The sequence below is a fragment of the Pygoscelis adeliae genome, unplaced genomic scaffold (genome assembly GCF_000699105.1).
Source record: "Pygoscelis adeliae isolate BGI_AS28 unplaced genomic scaffold, ASM69910v1 Scaffold166, whole genome shotgun sequence".
NCBI classification, from domain to species: domain Eukaryota; kingdom Metazoa; phylum Chordata; class Aves; order Sphenisciformes; family Spheniscidae; genus Pygoscelis; species Pygoscelis adeliae.
In genome coordinates, this window is record NW_008825156.1 from 2,451,609 (window position 1) to 2,468,337 (window position 16,729).

Consider the following 16,729-nt stretch of genomic DNA (forward strand, 5'->3'; position numbering starts at 1 on the left):
CCGATTTCTCAGCTTGCTGGCTAAGGGAGAGCAGAGGGAAAGGTACCCTTCTAGGTTGCCAGAGTTGTGAATGATCTCTTATGATAGCCCCAAAGGTAATCATGGCTGGAATTAACTCAGAGGTTAAAAGCATGATTCATGGATCTAGAAGGATGAGCTTGAGACAGCATGGGAGTTGTAGCTTAAATCTCAAGAGATCGGTATGAGCTGTTTCAAACTACTTCACAGCTAAACAAAATTTCTAGCAGCCACTTAGACTCATATTTCAGATTACAAATCATACTACAAAGACTTGAAAAATTCAGGCACGTGGAATAGCTCATTCATGATGAACAAAGCAATCTCAGCTTTGCCCTCCCATACGTCACATAACTGTGCACGCAATGGCCACGCTCCTACAATGTGATAATTTTAGACTTCATTGTGGCATTAGTGGGGGACTGAAAAGAGTGAAGTACCACTGAGTGCCAGCTTCAAGGTTTTTCTGATTATTCCTTAAAATATACTTCAATTCTTTGTGAGCTCCGCATGCATATCAAGAGACCCCAGCTGCTCTCCAGACAGTAGAATAAATAGGCAAGCATAGCAAGGGAAGAAAGAGAAAATGCAACACTGCATACTGCAATAAAAGGTGCCTCAAAGGACGCTAACAGTGCTGAATGAGGCACAAAATGAGAGAAAGGTATCTCCTGTCACTATCAGGCACGTTCTAACTGTACTACCTGGCTGCAGAGATGAGCTTGAGGCTTAGAGACAGTTCTGTGATACTTTCACACCCCACTATGAGCACTGGTCCCAGAAAACAAGGCTAAAGGGCTCTAAAAAAAGAGAGAAACTAATACAAGAAACTATCTAAAATAAATAAGCTAATAATTTTATTTTTTCTTCCCTTGAAGAAGGAGATGAAAAAGACGCCACTTGAAAAATTAAGAAGGAGAAAATACACTGCAGGAAAGCTGGCAATGTAATATGCAGCTGAACTGTGCCCTAAATTTGTTTTAATAAAATTTGGGGTGAGAAGCCACAACTGAAATCAGAAATACATATTGCTAAGAACTGCACAAACACACTGAAAGCAAACGTTCCAGCATCAAATATTTTACTGTCTGTGCAGAGAGGACAATCGGGATGTGTTCACACCTCAGACATAGACTAGCGGTCCATCTACGAGCTCAAGCACAGGGTAGTGTGGTTGCAACTAAATGGCTTCACAGCTCACAAGTTCACAGACATTTATAGGGTTTTTATGGGATATTCTGCTCAGTGTCTGCTAACCTGGGAAACCTGCAGCCTGCTCCATCACGCAGTGTGGATATGGCCCGAGTGAACGAAATGTAGAACTGTTTCCACCTCACTGATAAAGATGTGAAACAGAAATGCAATTAATCTGCCTGAGGAAATGCAGGGACTCCAAGTCAGAGGGGGAAATTCGAGGTCCCCTAAGCCCCACCCCAGGGGCCGAATCACTCGACTGACTTTCCTTTCCTTCTCATTACTGGGTGAAAAGAGTCAATGTGGTATGGTACATCAAAATAGCGCTGCTGAAGGAACACTGATTTCCAACAAGGCTTGTTACATTCACTGTGCCAAAAGAAGGGTAAGTATTCATGGCATGGATCTGTCACCTAGAACATTTACTTTTGAATCCATTAATTAAACCTGCACACCCTACAGTTTGATTTCTATAAATTATTTCCCCCCTGCTATCAGGAATCTCAACATGACCCAATTAGTCCTTTGGTTCAAGTAGGTGGAATCGCTATTTATTTTTAAACTGAAATATTGTGACAGATCCCTACTTACAGTTCTGGACACCTGACAGTAAGGTTTCATTTTACAGCCTTAGAGCTGAGTGGACATGAAAAATGAAATATTAAGCAAACTGACTACCAGTTTGCCTAATTTTTTAAGGTACAAGACATTTCACAATAGGGACTCCCTACTGCCACTGACACTGCAAAGCAAGACAGAAGAAAAGCTACGTGGCTGGAGAAGAACAGCAAGGTGAAGCAGAGTGAAGTGAGAATGACAGGCACTACAGCACTGGTCCAGTGATGTGGAAAGTCTCTGAATCAAACATTGTGAGTCTAAGCAGAACATTCAGGCAGGAAAGAAAAACCTAGCTCTGGCCCATTCAGTAGCCAAAGCAATTGCCTGCAACACTGCCAGCGAGTAGGCAAGTTGAAGTTTGGTGGTTTGGGGTCCTCATATCTGTTTTTAGTCCATTGGTGTTTCAGAGCAATTTTGACTATTGTAAAACCAAAGTCTTGGGTTGGTGAAAGCAAAGCTCGAGTCCAGGTTCAGACCCCCATTTGTTTTGAATCATAAATCTGATGCAGTTGTTTTGCGCTGTGCATTTTCTCTTATCTCTCCTTAACAACTGCTCTTGACATTGGTCAAGGAGAGACCCACCAGTGCTTCCCAGGTGTACACAAAGCATGGCAGAAATCTAGGTGGGCACCCAAATCTTCCAAGGGTGCCTCTCCTTTCAAAAACACACCTGTAGGAGACTAAATAGCAAGGCAGGCCCTGAGGCTGGGAAAACACAGCTGAGCCATGCTCTCACCCAGACACCTCTCATAAATACATTCCTACTCTTGCATTCAGCCTGCATCTCGGAAATCAAACTCACTTTTGGACAGCATTTCAGCGCTCTGAGTTGTCCTGTCCAGAAAAAGTCCTTCCTCTTTACATTCCTAAGTCATTGGGAATTTAACACCACTCCTTGTAAGGCATGCAAAACATCTGGCTTTAAAACAAAGCCCTGGGTGCAGTTATCTGGTCCTTGGGCTTCTCCACTGCCAGGATAAGTGGGAGGCTGGGTTCCCATGAGGAACCTGCCTGAAAAAGCAAACCCAAGGTCGGTTTGCAGCTTGCCAGGTTCCAGCAACAGTAGAGGACATGTACACGAGCCCTTGTTGCATATTCCCAAAGCTCCTCTCATCACCATCTCCCTGTGCTGACCTCTGCCAGGGCGCTCTGGCAGAACAACCTGCAAGCTCCCGGCAAGCACAGCCAAATGTATTTGAAGATGCAGAGCCTATTTTCATGTATTATAAGAAATCACTTGTCTGCAGCTGCTTCCTTCATGTTATATTTTCATTTCAGCTGGTGTCATTTGCATTTTATATCTTCATAGTTGAATAAATTTAGTTAAAAAATTATTAACAGCCTTGCTTCTATTTCTAGTTACCCTCCAGAAACATGTTAGGGAGCTGCAGCCAAAAAAGCCCGTACATGAATCTCAACGCCAGATCTAAAATATAAGGTTGATTCCATCTCTACAGGAAATCAAACCCAGGCACTCTGTAACTCTAGATGTAGAGCCAGGTTTTGAACACCCAGGTCCAGAGTCTTTAGATCCAGTTTCACCTCTTCACAACAGGCTGGATGGAAACGCTGTGTTCAGGAAATGTTGGTTAGTTTGCATTCCTCTCCTGTTAGACCAATTTCCAGAGCTCTCTCCCAGGCTCTCAACTCACAGTTTTAGATGCTATGCACTACACTAGGTATTACAGCTTTCTCTTCCAAAACAATTAAGATTTATGATTGCCTTGCTGATCAGAAACAGCATGAGACACCTCTGCTAACAAAATCAACCTTTGAACTGTAATTATTCATATCTAATTACACTGCCAAATGAGGCCCAAATAAACGGGGTTCTTCTGTGGTAGGTGCTATCAAGTCAGAGGAAAGTGTGGGCTTCTCTGTCATCCCAACCATGCAAAAACCACTCATTTTCTTTCTCTCAAAACATGCACACGCAGTTCCTGCAGGAACAGACGGAGAGGCTTTCTCAATGACTTTAAAAAAAAGAGAGTAAGAATGATTAATAACAGCCTGAGAAGAAATGAAAGCAACGCTAGGGATGGATCCCTATCCCACAGTACCTTACTAATAGAGTTTGGAGTCTGTGGTGTCTCATCCTTCAGCGCCGACGGGCTGTTTCCTTCCACGTCTTTTCCTGTAACAATTAAATGTGATTCAGAAACAGAGAAATTCTGTGCAAAACCGTGGCTACTCATAGCCTTAGAAGGGCTACTGTTAACAGCAAGCAAGAGAAGCTGTCATGAGCAGGAGCAGGCACACCAGGATCAGAGAGAGGGATCTTGCAGAGCTTGAAATAGCCTGGATCCACATGCTTGGGCTATGCAACAAGTACTGCTTAAAAGTTAGGTCTGAAAACACCGTGGTAAACCAACATGATAGTTGCAAAGTCCAGCATACGAAGGCTGGAAAAAAACAGCAATAAGGTTGCTTATGCATCCTTAATCAGCTCCCTTCTGTGTCTGCATTATGATGCAGTCTTTAATTACGTTACCACAGTCTGTTCTTTTCTTACATACCCCATGCTTCATTCAATGCAAATAATAAATGGAATTCAGTTAATAAGCAGCTATTCAATACATTATCTTCCTTGGTCAGTATCTGGCAACTACACACAGATGCACTTGATAGCACTCTTTGTTTGACAAATAATAACCATGATCATAAAACGTTACAGACAGAATAGCATCTAGACATAATTAGTAAAACAAAATAAAAAAAACCTGCAGAAGATCAATGTCTTCTGACCAAGTTATTTGTTAAAGTAAGAAACATTTTCAATTAACAGGTAGTACTTATGAACACTGACATTTTCCAATCATTGTAGAGATATATTTCTACTACCCAAATATACTAAACTTGCAGTACATTATACACATTATATACTAAGTGTGAGTGTAGTCCTAGTCCAAGCAATAAAATGTAACGATAAATTATGTTCTTTTTGCCAACTGTAATCATGTCCTTACAGTAAAAGAAAGCATAGAGCTTCTATTAAAAAAAAGCCAAAAAATAGCATCTGATGAGACTAGTTTTTTAGTGCCAAGACAGTCATTGTTATCCAATTGCAATGTAGTTTTCTTCTCAAAATTGTTAGCAATCAGAGCTTCAGAATACTGGACGCAGTAAAGAACCACCGAGATGGTGAAATATAATCCATTTGTAGCACGTTGCAAACACGGGAACTGTTAAAAATGTTTTTAAACATTGTGTGGGCCAGTCTTGGAAACACCACCAAATCCAAAACCAGCAAGGGAAAATCCCAATTCTCCTGAAGTCAGCAGAAGTTGTCACAGATGTGTCAGAAGCCATAATGTCTCCTGGAGTTTTTAGAGCAGCCATTTAAGAAGCCAAGCACCATTAGAAAAGTCAGCCACAGAAGCTTACTAAAAAATAAATATCCTCATGGACATGTTCTGCACTTCCATCATGGGACATGTGAGAGAACAAGCACATCCCATTATAACCGGAACCGCAAGTGTGCTACAGGGTTTCACTGGTAAAGAGACAGGACAAAAAACATGCCCTTTTTACAGGCATTAACAGGCAGTTTGGTGTGTCGACTCTTAAATTTAAGAAAAGGCTTTGTGGGACAACAGTCCCTAGAAGGTGTTCAACTTTCCACATGGCGACTAAGAGCGGTGGGGGTTTCAGACATGTTTCTCACCCTGTGGCATAGTGCTGCGCTGTGCCACATGCACACGGCCACGCTGACGCAGAAAGCAAACACTTCCAAACCTGGGAGAAGAGGGACAGCAGGTGCGTTGCTCACGTGGGGAACTGAAGTAGAGGAAGGACCTACGCAGTCACATAGAAAGGCGGTGCAACAAAAGGGAACCTATACCTTAACCTAGTTTCTTAACTGTCACTCCTCCCCTTGAAACACTGAGCCCTAGATAACACACTCGGAAACCCAATGTCCGCAGGCAGGAGAAAATCCCAAGTGACTGGGTATTTGCCAGTCATCTTGTGCTACCATGACAAGTGGGATGGCCATAAGCACTGCTGTGCATGGATTAGGACCTGTATCTCTGCACTTTTTCTTTCTCTGATGGCGCGTTCCTCTCTATAGCCCCGACTCTCCCCAACAGAGGCAGAGGAGGTTAGAATAAACTCACAAAACCGTGTAGCTGCTGCACTTGTTTCCCATGAAGAGTTTTTTCTGCGCATGTATGGGAAAGTAACATATGGTCTAAAAGTTCAAGTAAAGTTAATGGGAATCAGCTGCTGCCTGCTCTGAGGGAACGGCGTCTGTTAGCATAACGGAATTCACGTCCATTCTTTATGATGTCTCATTTCTTAGAGAAAGCTTAACTCCAAGCTGGTACCCATACAAAAAGCCTGGACGTGAGAGACTTCTGCCTTCTCTCAGTAATACAGTTAAAAGGGTCTGCACCTGAACAATGAGATTTTCGCTGTTCCTGAGGTTCTGGACCATCCTGCTCACAGAGTATTATGAAAAATTGGAACATGCAACTATTCACTCTTACCATATAATTTACAAGGATTCATAAGATATGTTTATGGAGCAGCATATACTGGTTTCTTACGCCAAACTCGTTAAGCCTGTTGGCACTTGTGAGGGAAAGGCTGTTTTTCAGAGGAGAGCTATCTTTGCTGTCTGTCTCAAGCAGACTTGCTGCAGCCATGCGGAAGGAGAGAGCCAGCCCTTGTTTGGAAAGCAAACTTCATTGAAATGATGTGCGAGTTTCTCAAAAACCCGCACACATAGGTAAGTGCACAGAAAGCCCAAAAGTGAGAGTTCCACCCAGAGCACAAGAGACATAGCCACCTCGAGAAAACAAATAGGAAACCACATAAACACATAAACGAAGCTAAATATTAACTGGCTATAGAAGCTGAAGTTCTTATCTCCCTGATCAAGAAAACATAATGCCCACAGAAGAAAAAGAGCTGAACCTCTCCTGACTTAAAGTGCTGGCTGCTAGCAGAGCATGCAAAGAAGGGTCCTCCACAAAGTAGCCCAAACGTTTTGCAACAAATAATGAAAAAGATTTTGGGAAGGGAATCTGTGGTGCTTACAGAAACAGCCTTCACCACATCATGAAGAAAACTGCCAACACTCTAGGCTTGTGGTTACAGAGTTGAACTACTGATACCTTCTTTTATCCCATTACTGTCATGCACAGGAAAAAGAAATATTTAGTTCCTGTCCAGAACAGTAACTACTCCTTTTCCTTGGTTTTCTGCTAGGCATCAATCCTACAGGAGCATTTGCCTTTTCCCTTTACAAATAATGATACAGCAAGCATGACTGATCAATGGTAACGGGAAGCAAAATTACTGGGTTATTGAGGAATTCGTGATTAGTTCCACGCAGCATGAACTATTATTTTGTAGGCTTTCTGATAAAGTATCTGGATAACTACAAGAGGAAATACAGGCAAAACTATCACAAATAAAACCCGTTACTGCTGTAAATATCAGCCACAAGGCCCAATGTGTACACCCGACTGAAATTTAGTTCCATGTATCTATCACAGTAAAATTCCCATATTAATGAAAGTGCATCTCTTAGGATGCAGATAAGCTAATCTAAATTTTTATTTGAAGACACCGTGTGATCTCACAGCCTAGTCAAAAAGAAAGATTCTTTAAAAGTTCTTTTAGCTACTCCCCAATAAATTTCCTGCCCTCTGAAAGAGAAAATAGAGAAAGATTCTCTCTCCTTATTGCTAAGTGAAAGACAGACGTGGGCAAGGAACATGAATTCATGTCTCTCTAGTTTGTGAACTTCCTATAAAATGTCTTCCTCGTTAGCATTTTTGTATGCAAGCAAGAGGCGAAAAGTCCGAAGTGTTATCTCAGATAGTGCCCTTTGCATTTCCCATATGTTTCCTTTATAAAAAAATCCTCTCGCTGAACTGAATCTTCATAGTGTAGCTTGCCTGAGGTGTAAAGTCTGTCACTCCCTTCTCACTGAATTATTTACCTGCACACCTTCGCTGTTGGAGGGCTAATCCTAGGTGTTGGCGCTGTGAGACCTGCAGCTCCGGCCACCTCGCAACCCACCAAATTCCTGGCAGGGAATCACTGGGCTTTGCTGCCCACAGCACCCACCCAACACGGTCAGCCCAGTGCCCTCATAAGGAAAATCTGCTGGGGTCAGGCAGCAAAACACCGACCACTGGAAAACCCTCAAGAACTGAAAGTTCATGTAAAACAACAGAGAAAAATGGGGGACAGAGAAATCTTGGATGTAGCTTATGGATGTAGACCTGTGGCTTATCTATGGTGATAGCAGCATCCTTCAGAGGGAAGGGAGAAGGTGGGGGGAAGCACACGAGGCTCAGAGGAAAACAAGACAGAAGAGCAGCAAAGGAGTGAAAGGAGAGCCCACCTCTGGAAATGGCAACTGAACGTGAAGAACGACAGTTACTTCTTATGGGAAATGTGAGGAAAACAAAGAGACAAGGCAGCTCTGTGGGGACCAGGAAAGAAATGAAAGGAGTAAAAATAATGTAAGGATAGACAAAAACCCAGACTCTCTGCAAGAAATCCCCTGGCTGAAGCAGTAACTTCTGTTTGTTTAAAAGGGATATTCTCTCCTTTACTAACTCTCTGGCCTATGCTCTTCCTTTGCAATACAGAGGGCTACCGCCCTCACTGACGCCAGTGCTGGAGGCTACTCAGGAGAACTGCGCAGCAGAACAAAAGCTCCAGCGTCACTCAATGCGCTTGTTCCGCTGAGCCCAGCAAAGGCTGTTTGGTCCAGCTGCCAGCAGGGATCGAGGAGAAACAAGGTGATGGGGGAAGCTGAGGAGAAGACAAACTCTTCCAGCTACCTCCTCCATGCTGAAACCCACCCTCAGCTTTCGCTGGTTTCTGAAAGATTACAGCACTGAAATACCTCTGTGAGGAAGTCAGTAAATTTTAGCACGAAAAATGCTGGTAAGAACTGAAGAATGGGCAAACCCTAAGCTGTGGCTCTCCATCTCCCCAAAGCAAGGGGAAGTGACTACAGCCTGAAAAATCAGCCCTTCAGTTCCCAAGGATAGCAGAAGTGAAGCAGCTATTTACTTAACGCACATTTGTATGGGCTGTACTTATGGAAAAAAAAAGGCGGTTCAGAAGTCCCTACAGGTTCGAAATGTATGAGATTATAAGTGTCCCATTTAAAATTGTTTTCAATTTGATTACCAAAAGCTTGTTGAAGCTTCCAGTGACCTCAGTGACAGCCAGGATTAGTCAGCACTGCTGAAAATAGGCTCCCCATTGCCTTGAAGCAGACACTCACAAATAGAAATATTTGTGAAATCAGAGACCCTTGAAAACTTGGCGCTTAAAGACAATTAGCTCAGGAAACCCAGACCTGGTTTTGCTCTACATCTGCAAAGCCCAGAGAGTCTCCTGGATGTTGCACCTATATGCACACTGAAAACTTTTGACAGATGCTATGTTCTTTCTCTAGGTATCAGTGTTTTGAGAGCTCCCGAAGGTGCTGTGAGGTTTGATTATTTAGCACTGACATGGCAGCTGCAAATGACAGCTCTGCAAACTTGTGACTGTTCCGTGAAGCACTTGTTTACAGACTGGAACGGAAGCATTGTTTGCAGACTGCAATCAAGGAAAGACTTGAATGTTTATTGTGAGCAACAAATTCTGAAACAATAAAATGAGCTCTATTTCCTTCAAAAAGGGTACTAGGAAATTCAAAGCAAAAAAGATCTAAAGAGAATGCTTAAAGCCAGTCTGCCATTCACTGCAACCTGTCAATATTCCTGGTACTTGTAGTGCTTGTAGGTATTTACAGAACATTAACCACAGAAAGTCTGCTCCTGTAATATTTATCCTGGGCTCTAAATCTGAACAGGAAAACCTGCCATTAAACGTCTGCAAATGGGGCCAGTAAATCTTAAACGAGTCCAATGCTTAGGGTGAAACACATCAAGTGCCTCAAAGTGGAAGCGCCCAAAAACATCAGTCATTTTTGAAATGTGAGACCATGCAGTGTTCAAACGGTTATGAACCCCAACTCTGATACCCTCCGTTCCCACTCAATGCCATGGCAATGAAAGACAATAGCATCATGAAAGCAGCAGTGTCTGGGATCCAGTAATACCTGTGTTGCAACAGCTTCTCTCTGTCTTTCACATTAACTTGTTTCTCATTGTTTCCTGGCAGCATGCTAAAATATCTACTTGCAGTCAAGCACCTGAGACGCACTACTTTCTGCACTGACACACCAGAAACCAACCTGGGCTGAGTGGGTAAATGTCATTGTCGGCCCCGAAGAACAGATTGCGTGTCAGCTTGCGAGGATCGACCTTCTGAGGGGTGGACGAGGCTGGACAGAGGGAGAACCTGCGACGAAGAAAGTTCTCCTCCTTCATGGCATGAGCTGTGGGGGTTTTCTGAAAAGGAAAGATAGAAATAACAGTTCATTGCAAGACACAGGAAATCAAAGTTTCACACCCAGATGACTCCGCTGCTTCAAAGCCGCCTAATCCTATGTAGTGTGCCAGATCTTTTTATAGAGTGCCAGAAGGCTATGCAGAAAAAAAAAGAAAGGGATATTAGTTTGAAGCTACAATTACTGACTTGCTGACTCTCAGTATTTGCAAACTGCAGGGAAGCAGGACACTGTTCTTCGGTGAATCCAGGCAGTATAACACCCTCCTACCTACAAGGATCTATCTAGGATAATAGCTACTTACTGGGTCTACCCAGTGCACAGCGGCTAAAATTCACTTCTTTTTTTTTTTTTAAGGTTTTGGAGTCTCTTTCATAAATGTAATTCCATTGGTGTCAGCAGAGTCACACCATCTCCGCAAAAATCAACATTTAATCTGAGCTGCATGGAGGAAGACCAGCTGCATTGGCTGCAGAGAGCAGCAAGCGGAGATAATGCCAGTGTCACTCCTGCCCTTATTTCCAATTACAGCACATATAAATAATTTTGGTTTTCTTTAAAATGGCATTTAGATCAGCCTTGCAGTTTGATCAGTAAGATAAATCTTGCTGATCTGTGCGGGTAAAGAGCAGCATTTGTCTCCTCCAAAGCCTCCCTGCATCACCGTACAAGAGCCTGGTGGTACTGTGCTCTTTACCACCACTTGGCTAACGCATTAGACTATCCTGGCTGGAATTAAAGGTTTCTTTTATACCCATCCAACAAGCAGTTCTTTCTTACCCGTTACGAACAGATATTATGACTGTCTCCTTCCTGAGTTACAAGCTTTATTCTCTTCCCATGTGGAGCCAGAGGCAGGGCTCTCGCTAGCAGTAAGAAGCGTTAACCCAGCCTTTGGGTGGGCATTACAGACCACAAGGTCTGGTGCTTCTCCGGGGGACACACTTAACCACAGTAAGAAAAACCCTTTAGGATGGTACATGTTTCCTAAAAAGAGCACCCAAGTTTTCCCATCTCTTTTACGCTACTGGGAAAGCAAAGGCAAAAAAGTTTCCCAGACTCGCAGTGCAGCCCGGGAGGGCAGGACGAGCATGCATGTAAGGTGACGTGTGTGGCACTAGGTGGAAAATGGGCTGATTAATTGCTAGAACATCCTGCCCTGCCCTTCCTGCTCCCAGTACCACCCCGGTGCTTCCACTGGCCCAAACGCCCCAATTCAATGGAGAACCCTCAGTGGCCTCTTGGAGCTCAGCCTCCACAGCTGAGACACCGCACGGGGAGATGCCACGAACATGTCCCAGTGTGAGAAACTCCCCTCCTGTGTTTTATCTGAGCTCTGTCCCTCCACCTGCCCTGCTAATCCCTGTAGAAGGCAGTCCCAATGTTTCAGGTTTTGCAATTTTTAAAAAATTTGTTTACACAGCAGGCCACATCAACTTCATAAACTAGCTGTGATTTACAAGGCGAGAGAGAATCTGCTCCTTCTTTCCCACTAGAGATGGCCTCCGTGCCCAAGAGCTTAATTTGATCTAAACCAGTCTGGACTCCGACAATGAGCATGGGTTACCAAAACCACTTTGAGCAGCAGGTTTTTCTGAACCCAGCTCACCACGCTGGGATGGGTGAGCCATCAGATGTGAGGGTCTGTAACATCCAAAAAGGCAGCTGGGGCTAGCCTGAAAATGGGACTCCCCCAGGCCACGCAGCTGCAATTTGAAGGGGATGCATGTCCTCTGCTGGGCCCGCGTCATCCACTGAGGATGAATTAAGGTCTGTGCAGTTCCCTGAAAGTCCTACGTGTTATCATGTCCCCCCCGTGAAGCGGCTGTAAGACACTACAGATTCAGCAGCAGCATGTCACCATAACCACTTCGCACAGCTCTCAGTGAAAGGCTTTGTATTTGAGCACCAGGACACCACGCGCTGGGTGGGGCTGCCACGGACCAACACTTCGCAGAGCGCCTGACGTGAGGCTGTGTTTCAGGCTGATGATGTGCGATGACAGCTGGGTGAAATGAGGTGGCTGCAGCGCTTTCCACTCGCCGCTGCCCTGCCTCCTGTCAATTCAACTGCCCAGCAAAACCGCCCTGCAAACATACGTCTGGGCTCAAAAGGTCCCCAGGTTCCCATTGTGGCCGATGGCATCTCCGAAGCAGCAGGTAACTTAGCTACCTAACATTTAGCCATGTAAATAACCCTTTTTTCGCATAGATACTCTTGATTGCATACAGCTAGGTGGGGAGAAGATGCAAAATTAAAGCTAACTTTAAAAGAAGAAAAGAGAGAGGAGGAAAATGCAGCTAGTTACGTGTCTGAAAGCAAAATATTTAAAAATAATCCAGGTCTAAATAAAATTCTGGGTTTGGAATGCTAACACTGAGCTATTTTCTGCCCTTGTTCCCAGAAAGGCTGTCTTAACCCTCCACCTCTGGAACTGCTCTTAAGTGGCTCAGAGCAAAAGCAGATCCCTGGGATACTCTCCCCAAAAAGCAGTGACCTAGCGAGGCCAAGTCAATCGTGCAGGAAGGCGTTCGGAAATCCCAGATCCATCCAGTGGAAAGCAGGCTGGGGAACAAGTTACAAACATAAAACACCTGTCCATCTGACTCTTTCACCCTGCTCTCGTGGTGGAGACTCTTCCTGACGGGGTAACAAAAAGGCTGCATTCAGCATCATTTTGTCTCAGCAATATCACGCCACATCAGTGGAGAACTGCCAGCCAGCTCACACTGATGTCGGTGGCAAAACCCCTCCAGACACCGGAGCGAGAGCAGGCTGTATACTGGGTCGGACATACCAGAATACTATTTCTTTCAACTGCTGCTGTATTTACTATGCAGAGAGACTGATGCTCCAATGTTTCCATCACCTATTATTTCACACTATTCAACCATGGGATAATTGACAGAATTATAGTGCTGATGCTATCTTGTTCCCACACTTATTTAAGCCACAGGCTTGACGGCAAGAAATCTGGATGCCTTGTTCAACTGGGAACAGCCACTGGGCAATAACAAAAGGAACAGACTTTTCTCAATCCGTAATTTGCTCTGGCTCTTCTCTTACATATCTTAATACAAACTTGTGGCAGCAGCTCATCTCTTTGACCACAAAGATCAATTTGAGTAAGTTCCTCTTAACTGGGTCCTTTTTGGCAGAAGACCTCCAGTGACCGAAGCTCCCTGAGAAGCAGCAGTGGCGATGTGTCTGTCTGTCAGCCACACACACGCAACCATGCAACATGCTGCGTCACCAACATCCCGGCCTGTTTTTCGAAGATCATCTAACATAGCATTGCTCCAGCTCACGAGCACAGATCCTTCCTACATTTGACCCTCATCCAGACAGGCTTTTATGCTATCCACATTTTCATGGGCTTCACTCCAACTAGAAGCTGACAGCAGCAGAGCCTCTCATTCAGTGTGCTATATGGTATGTGTGCAGTTCAACTTACTTTTCCTTTATTTTGGGTAAAAGAGAAGAATTGTTGGCCTGTAGTTCATTCCCTGAGATTTCACCTTCTTAGATTACCACGACATTTTTTCAGAGAAAGGCTGAGATGGACAGACTCAGCCTACAAGATTTTACCTCGTTATGCAATGCAAAGTGCAGGACAAAATCATAGAAAAGGACTTTTTTTGTGTGTTTTGGGGTTTTTTTTATATATCAGACACTTTTTTCCTTGGTGGGAGAAAATGTAGTTCACACTATTAAGATTCTATAATACAACTGAAATATTTGGCTTGGTTTCCAAAAGATATCATTGTGTGTGTCTGCATCTGTATTTATCCTGTTTTATCCTCTCTCCATCCCAATGCCTTTTGTACCATGGGCAAAAGTCAAGGAAATCCGACAGGCGTTAGAGAACTTTAAAATATTAGCTTCTTAAAAGCTATGTGAAAATCAATGGCTAGAGAAAAGGAGGGAAACTGTATCGTTGTCCTCTGAAAGAAGGGCAGTACTATGAACCCAGCTATTACCAAACATCAGCAAATCCAACATAAGCCACAAATCCATGAGAAAATGAGGCTTCATTAACTCACTTACTCAGAGAGCTACTTGTTATATCTGTCCATAAGCCTGCCCAAGCTGGCTTCAAATTACATAAGCTCATGAGAGTTGTAGGGGATGCTGAAAAGTAGATGCCGGGGGCAATTTTCCGAAGGGATGTAACAGGAAAGCGGGAGGTGCATTCAGTGTTTTTCACAACAGGGCTCTTTAGACACCTAAATAACCCAGCCTCTGCCCAGAATCACCTGTGCGAGACAGGAGGGTGTGAAAGGTTCCAAGATTATAGTCTTGTACTAAATCTACTTCTACACTGTTAATGCGTGATTGTCCAGAAAACATACAAAAATTGACTGGTGATGAAGTATCTGATAAGAAATAAGCAACCATAGAAGATACACTTCTAGACATGAGTGGTTTTGAGCCTCAAATCTTGCATGGCTGACTTGAGGACAACATTGATGTTCTGAAACCCAAATCTACTTCTGAATCAGTATTTTGGAGGTTGCTTCAGGATATGGCAGATGCTTTACAGAAAGCAGTTCTGCGGGGGCTTGGGGAATAGAGAGAAGGTAAAAATCAAAACTGGGCCAGAATTGCAGAAGGCCAAAAATTGCCATTATGTTCCCAAGCCACTTACATAACGCAAGGCAACAAATTTCACCCAGTGCTCCCGTGTTGCCTCCAAATCCGGCACAGATGAGATGGAGAATTGTCTAAGAAAGACATCATATCTTGATTTGAAGACGTCAACTGATGCAGAATCCATAAGCTCTCTTAGGAAGCTAACCTCATTGCAAAAAATCTTCAGTCTAGCTCTTGCATGAATTTATCTGGTTGTTAGCCTTGGTAGATTAAAGCACCCTGAAGTCTGCAGCTCAGGTAATTTCTGGCCTTCTATTTTGTGCTCTTGATCATAAAAATGAAGGAAAGGTAATACAGAGAGTATTGACAGAGCCACTAAACACAGTATTTTTCAGGATTGCCCCTTTTGCATTGACAGCTCTCTAAGCAGTAATGGGCTATTAAATGTGAGCTGTTCGCCGCAGCTTAAATGGGAATAAATAATTCAGCAGCAAGAAATAAACTTCTTGCTCACCCTGTCTTTGAGACCACTTTATCTTTTAAAAACTAAAAATATAGCAGAGGAAAAGTCTGCGTCAAACCCCCATGAAACACGGGACAATGAAAGTGGTGAACTTAACATGGTGCAATTGCCTAATGGGACTTTCACTCCCAGGCGGCCTCAGGAACAGCCAACGAAAGAGCAATGGGGCAAGAATAAAAGTTATTTTACCAGCAAGCCTTGTGGCTGCCATTAAAGCAAATGGGAACTGCCAGCACTCTCCTCTTCTGGCACTGGACCCCTTTTGGGTGAAGGCAGCAACTAATACATTTACAGTTCATCAGTGTTGGTGCAGAGATGCCTTTCACACGGCTGCTCTTTATTTTGAGCCTTTTGTGCTTGCTGGAAAGATAGTGGCAGCTTTCAACATCAGGCCCGAGGCTTTTGGGGATGGAATTTTCCTGGCTCCATCTTCAAATTTTCTAAGTTCCTGATATATAATTACCACACAGCTAAACACCATGCAGACATTATGCTGCCCCTACCCTCTGCAAACTCGTGGGTAGGTTGGTTTGCTTACTCTCATTTCCAGCATTTTAAAATAGATTGGAAATATGCACATCTCTATAAATACTTAATTAGGGGTTTCGTATAGTCAAGAAGGCCGTGCCAGTTAGGGGGGGCTCTTAATTTATTCAAGGCTTGTTTCAAACAACTTTTTCTTTTCCTGGTCACTAAATATTTCCCAGAAATCAAATTAAACCATATTTTGTATTCACAGCAGTCATTCACTCCAGAATCCGCATCAATAAGGAAATTTAACTCTAAAGGTACTCACATTTCCTGATTCAATTAACCCTGAGGAGGTAAAAGTTTCATGAATGAAAAGAGAAGGCAAATTGTTAGCAGATACATTTCTAGCGATTACAGTCCTAAGTATTCACAAGGAAAAACAGTAGCACAGATCCTCAACAAGAGTAAATTATTAGTTCAGTGGTGCACTGGTGATTTACGACAGCTGAAGAACTACAATCAATTCAGAAAGTCTGTGAAATCTGTTTCTGGAAGCTATTCCTAAAATACCTATTTATAAGATAGGTAATTGGACAACCAACCACCTACTAACGGTTAAACAAAACCTGATACAGTGAAAAGTGCCTGTGCAGGCAATTTTTTTCTCTACCTAATCCAGGTTTTTTGGTTAGGGATATGGCAAAACACACATATTACAGCTGACACTGAATGTTTTGGGCTGTCATGCTGTTAGCTGGAACCTGAAGCAATGAAGCTTCACAATAAGCATCAGCTAATCCCCAGAATTATTTGGGTCAGCTATTTCTCTGCGGTGCTGGCAAGGGGACCTTTCCTCACCAGTGGTGGTCCCCGGTATGTTCCTCCTAGACCATGTCCTGCTCTACTGGATCCCAAACCAGCCCCAGCAGTTTGATGGAGCC

At 43.6% G+C, this 16,729-nt stretch overlaps 1 protein-coding gene across 1 annotated transcript in view; it reads right to left on the minus strand.

Annotated features, from left to right (window-relative positions):
- OSBPL5 (oxysterol binding protein-like 5) overlaps positions 1 to 16,729 on the minus strand; it is a 111,961-nt gene that overhangs the window by 52,437 nt on the left and 42,795 nt on the right. The window contains 2 exon segments of the mRNA XM_009328537.1: positions 3,891 to 3,964; positions 10,046 to 10,202. Of these exon segments, the coding sequence (XP_009326812.1) occupies positions 3,891 to 3,964; positions 10,046 to 10,181 (210 nt within the window). The 5' untranslated portion in view covers positions 10,182 to 10,202.